This window comes from Stomoxys calcitrans, chromosome 5, assembly GCF_963082655.1.
Source record: "Stomoxys calcitrans chromosome 5, idStoCalc2.1, whole genome shotgun sequence".
In the NCBI taxonomy this organism is placed as follows: domain Eukaryota; kingdom Metazoa; phylum Arthropoda; class Insecta; order Diptera; family Muscidae; genus Stomoxys; species Stomoxys calcitrans.
In genome coordinates this window covers 14969464-14975463 of record NC_081556.1, presented here as the reverse complement: position 1 = coordinate 14975463, position 6000 = coordinate 14969464, and the positions used below count along the sequence as shown (strand labels likewise).

At 37.0% G+C, this 6000-nt stretch overlaps 1 protein-coding gene across 1 annotated transcript in view; it reads left to right on the top strand.

The window, feature by feature from the left end:
* The first annotated feature begins 312 nt into the window (after positions 1–312).
* LOC106080713 (protein enabled) overlaps positions 313–6000 on the top strand; it is an 80973-nt gene continuing 75285 nt past the window's right edge. Inside the window, exon 1 of the mRNA XM_059369033.1 lies at positions 313–644. Within this exon, the coding sequence (XP_059225016.1) occupies positions 640–644 (5 nt within the window). The 5' untranslated portion in view covers positions 313–639. The remainder of the gene's footprint in view (positions 645–6000) is intronic.

The following is a 6000-nucleotide window of genomic DNA, read 5'->3' as shown; positions in this document are numbered from 1 at the left end:
TAATAATATAATACTAATATATAAAATTAAATCAGCAACGCAATAGTATTCGTTACCATAATACAGCAAATCCCATTACCAATAAAAAATCATAAATAAATACAACAATAGAAAATAGCAAAATACCACGGCAACCACAATATTATATACAATACAATACTCGCCACACATTCAACGAAGAGTAATAAGGAGATACCAAACGATACAATCATATTGTATCACCAGAGATTCAAAAAAAAGCAAACAGCACTGCAGAGGAGATCGATTTACATACATAAGGAGAGATTAAATCATATATACAATATATATATATACAATATATATTAGGGTATATACAATCCCTATTATCCCTAGGCGAAGGAACAACGTTTTTTGTATTATATATAATTAATATATACAATTTTACAAACCCCCCAAACACACACAATAATACACTATTGTCGTCGGAACTTTTATATTCGATATCGATATCCTGTTCAACATAACGTTAACTAATCTCTTGGAGTGATCGAGTACACGTCAACATCCTGCTGCTTCATTCCTTTTAAACTTTCGTCGTAGTCGTCGTCGTTGGAAGAACTAAAACAAAATTTTCGTCAACATTTTAAGCTAAAGTTTTTAACATAATTTTACAACAAAATGACGTAAGTAAAGTTTGTTTATTTTTCTTACTTTTTCTAATTATATATCAATATCTACATAAATAACAAAGCTTAAAACATAAATTAATATAATTCGATGTTCAGTTCAAAGCTTTTTTGATCAAACGACTCGTTTTCCCTTTATAATGCTCTGAAAACGACTCGTTTGCCACAAAAACGAGTCACTCAAAGCATTTGAGCTATAATAAATGCCTAAATTGTGCTAAACAAACACATCCTTGAATAATGTCAAAAAATAAAAACCAATTATTTCCAAAAAAAATATAAAATAAACTAAATTTTACAGATAAGTCATAAATGCAATATACCAACCCATTTGTCAAACAATAGATGGGAAAATTTAGATTTTTCATAAAAATCCGGACTACATACCAAAAGAACATCTTGTATGAATGTTGCAGGTCTTGGTAAAAGCCCATGTGCAATTTTTGCAACCGCATTTCACCCTCTAGGGGCTAAAATATAATCGGCTTATATGGGGGCTATATCCTAATCTGAACCGATATGGCCCATTGTAGTCCCCAATTTTTATACCCATCACCTAAGGATGGGGGTATACTAATCTAGTCATTGCGCATGTAGCACTTCGAAAATATATATATTCTGGATAGTCTTGACATTCTGAGTCGATCTAGTCATGTATACATGAGTCTGTTTGTCAATATCACGATAGCGGTCGAATGCATGATGCTAGCCACTTGAAATGATGCACTGATACTTCTTATTGATGTAGGGCGTTGGGGATTGCAAATGGGCCATATTGGTTCAGATTTGGATATAGCTTCCATATAAACTGATCCCCGTATTTGACTTCTTAAGCCTGAGAAAAAGTGAGATACAACTGTTTATAGGAAATATTATTTAGACCACGCTCTTTCCGAATCTATTCAATTTGGAGTCCTTAGTAGAAACCTAGATATTGGCCATTTTTGGCAACAGTTGGTAATTTTTCCATATGATGCCCCCATTTTTCACAGTAAATGACCTACTGTGGCCAACTGGGAAATAGTGGGCTGAAACCGTTTACAGGAAATATAATATGAACCACGCTCTTTCCGAATGTATTCAATTTGGAGGCCTAAGTATTAAAGAAACCAAGATATTGGTAATTTTTGGCAAAATTTGGTTATTTTTTTATATCATGCCCCATTTTGCAGAGATAATGGCCCACTGTGGCCAACTGGGAAATAGTGGGCTGAAACCGTTTACAGGAAATATAAAACGGTTCACGCCCTTTCCGATTCTATTCAATTTGTAGCCCTCGGTATTAAAGAAACCAAGATATTGGCCATTTTTGGAAAAATTTTGTAATTTTTCCATATGATGCCCCATTTTTCACAGTAAATAACCTACTGTGGCCAACTGGGAAATAGTGGGCTGAAACTGTTTACAGGAAATATAAAACGGTTTACGAACTTCCCGAATATATTCAATTCAGAGCCCTAAGTATTAAAGAAACCAAGATATTGGACATTTTTGGCAAATTTTGGTCATTCCTATATATGATGCCTTATTTTCCAGAATAATGGCCCACTGTGGCCAACTGGGAAATAGTGGGCTGAAACCGCTTACAGGAAATATAATACGGTTCACGCTCTTTCCGAATCTATTCAATTCGGAGCCCTAAGTATTAAAGAAACCAAAATATAGGCTATTTTTGGCAAAATTGGGTCATTTTTATCTATGATGCTCCCTATTTCCAAGATAACGACCCGCTGTGGCCAACTGGGAAATAGTGGGCTGAAACTGTTTACAGGAAATATTGTACGGCTCACTCCCTTCCCGATTCTATTCAATTTGGAGCCCTAAGTATTAAAAAAAACCAAGATATTGGCCATTTTTGGCATGCAAATTGGGGGAACGCCTTATCGTAAAACCTACCCACAGGGACCTAATTTCCTATTGGTACAATATGGGAAATAAATGAAAGATATTTGGAAGAAGAGTAAAAGTATTATATAAAAATATGACACCAAGCATTTGGTATGTCCCCCCACTTAAACTTTAGGCCATCCAAATTGACAAGTAGGCCAAACGGGGCAATATGGGACTCAAATTAAGGGTAGAGTGTGTATCTGATATTAATCAAGCATCTGGGACACTAACCCAAAAAGAAAAACCCCCACAAAAGGATATATAGGCCGATAGGCAAAGTATTTGAATCTAAAAAATGGTCTTTGACAGAGGTGTTTGAATTTGATAAATTTTATTTAGGGCCAATAGTCTGAAGCGTCCTTTGTTCTTTAAGCCCTTTCCCAGTTCCTTTTCTTAGTCAGATTGTAAATTCAGGTGAGGTAAGGTTTAAGTGGCAGTCTGCCATCGGACCCCACATAAAGATTTTCATCCATTGTGATACCACAGGGACAGATGAAGGAAGATTCTACCTTCGAACCATACAGATCGCTTTAAAAACCCAACAACTTGCGAATGTTCACATTTGCTAAATCAAACATGTTCTCAAGGAAATGAGAACCTAAAGTGGAATTCCTACTGACTGCCAGTGCGGGACACACACACAGCAGATGTTTTACAATCTCTTCTTCCTCGATGTCCTCACATCTTCGGCAAAAGTTACTACTGGCAACCTTCAGTCGGCATTTTTCTCCAAACCTGTCATGACGGAGACAATGTCTGAGACGTCCGTTCTAGCCAGGGACAATAAAGCGGTAGACCTCTTCAAGTCTAGATTAGGCCTTATAATTTTGGATTGCCCACTACCGATTTGTGATAATCTATAATCCGTTGTCCTTTAAGTCTGATCCTGAAGACTTTGCTTACATGTCGCAAGAGACATACCCACAGATTCCAGTTCGCCTGGAATGTGTAAGGTTGTTCCTAGTCTCCAAAGCTCGGCCGCTCTACAATTCCCTAGGATATCTCTGTGCCCCGGCACCCAGAACAGGTGAATTTTAAACTGTTCAGCCATTTCGATGAGAGATCTGCGACATAGGTATAGGCAACCTCTCCTACAACAGAGAAAATCTACAGCTAAGTTATGTACAAGAAAATCTTGGAGGTAGTTACTAATACTTGCCGCGTTTGTCAAGAGGTGTCGCCCAGAGAGACGCTGCTTGAACCCCAAAACCATTGAGGTAAAAACAGCATTCACTGATATGATAAAAGTCGCAACGCTCTTTTCTAATGAAATGTTAGAGGGAAACTTTTCAATTAAGAAGATTTGTAAGCCTCTGAATCTGAAACCCTCTTCTGGGTCAGGGTTTAATATTTCAAGATTCTGGCTCTTAATTTGAAAAATTAGAATTTTTCGTATTTTAACTGTTCATTGTTGTTCTTGGACAATATCGATCGTAGTTTTAGGGAAATGCTTAAGTGCATCATCATCAATATCATCATGAAATAAAAACACAGTTTTTGCGTTTTCAGTTCAAGGCCATTCATTTATATAAACCCCAACGTATTTTCCTATATACCCATATACCATATTAGACTATTTTTTTTTCTTATGTGTTTGTATCCAACTACATATTTACATATACATATATGCTAGTTTAGAAGCATGTGTATGTATGTGTATGTAGATTTTGTTAAACTTTTACAATTTGTTGTTAGTTTCATTCATTTTGTTTATTTCCCTCCATGGAATTGTTGCTGATACAATGGGTTTTCCCATTTGTAAACCCTGTTTCTGTTCTGTTTGTTTTTTTTTCTTCCACCCAGCTCTTTTCACGTCTTTCTAAATGTAAAAGGAAACTATGGCATAAAGGCAAAACTACAATAGATTTTTTTGCACTTATATTTGATGGAAAATGTTGTTGGCTTAAATTGAGAACGTTTTAGTTTTGCAGTAGATGGAGATGAAAAAAAAAAAACTAAAAAGTGTGCTCCTCCCAATTTTTTTTTGTTTGATTTTGGGTTTTTTTGAAGACAAATCACCACTGCCTCTAGACAAGGTGACATTAATGGCTCAACATGCTTTTGCTTTTTGATAAATCTGCCAAAGTCATCATTGTGTAATATGTCTTCGTATAAGGACATAGAGGATTTCCTCTTCGTTGGTTGATTTTTTTTTTCGGGTTTATAGAAAAATTGCCAACAAGTAAAATTTACCCAAAAACAAGGATTTCCCCATGAGGCCATACATTTTTGGCGATGATGAGACAAGTCCATTATCACTGTAGCGATTCGTTGAACCTTACTTCCCTTTGCTCTCTTTTGTTTCGAGAAGATGCCAACACCCTACATTGAGAAAAGTTAATGATAACAAAAAAAGGGAAAAAGAAAAACTAAGAAACTGCTAGGTTCGGCAGGGCCGAATTTTGGGAATCCACCTCCATTGATTCTCCTACAAATTAACTTAGTTACAGGGCACATGCCGAAAAGCTCAAGCTTTTAGAAGAAGACAGAAGACTAATTGGAAGATGAGTTTATATGGGCGCTATAAAAGGTTATAGACCGATTTGGAAAAAACTTAACATGAATATTGGAAGTCATAACAAAGCACACCGTGCAAAATTTTGGCCAAATCGGATAACATTCGCGGCTTCCAGATACTCAAGAGGTCAATTTGGGAGATCGGGGTACATGGGAGCTATATCAAGTTATAGGCCGATTTGAACCGTACTTGGCACAGTTGTTGTAAGTCGTAACAGAACACCACGTGCAAAATTTTAGCCAAATCGGACAAAAATTGCTGCTTCGGGACGCTCAAGAAGTCAAATTGGGAGATCGGTCAATATGGGTGATATATCAGGTTATTGACTGATTTTGACCTTATTTTGGCACAGTTGTTGGAATTCACAACAAAACACACCGTTCAATATTTCAGGCAAATAAGGTAAAAATTGCGGTTTCCAGGGGCTCAAGAAGTCAAATCAGGAGATCGGTTTATATGGGAGCTATACCTGAACTAAACCCCAACGACCTACATCAATAACAAGTCTTTGTACGAAATATCAATGGGATATCGACTGCTATCGTAATTTTGGCAACATTCTACTAAGGAACAGGGGTAAACTTTTCACATGTCAATGAGTGCAGTCCGACTCAAGTTTTTAAGCTCAATGACAAGGGGCCTTCTTTTATAGCCGAGGCCAAACGGGTGCCGCAGTGCGAGAGAAGTTTTTATATGGCAAAGTACCTCATAAATGTTGCCAGCATTGGGAGGGCAAAACCATCGCTGCAAATTTTTCTGATGGTCTTGCCAGGATTCGAATCCAGGCGTTCAGCGTCATAGGCGGACATGCTAACCTCTGCGCTGCGGTGGACATGGGTAGATCGACTTAAAATAAATGTCAAGACGATCAAAAATTTATATACTACGGGGGTTACAGGGTCACAAATCAATAATTCGAGGTATTGCAAACAAAATGACTAGCTT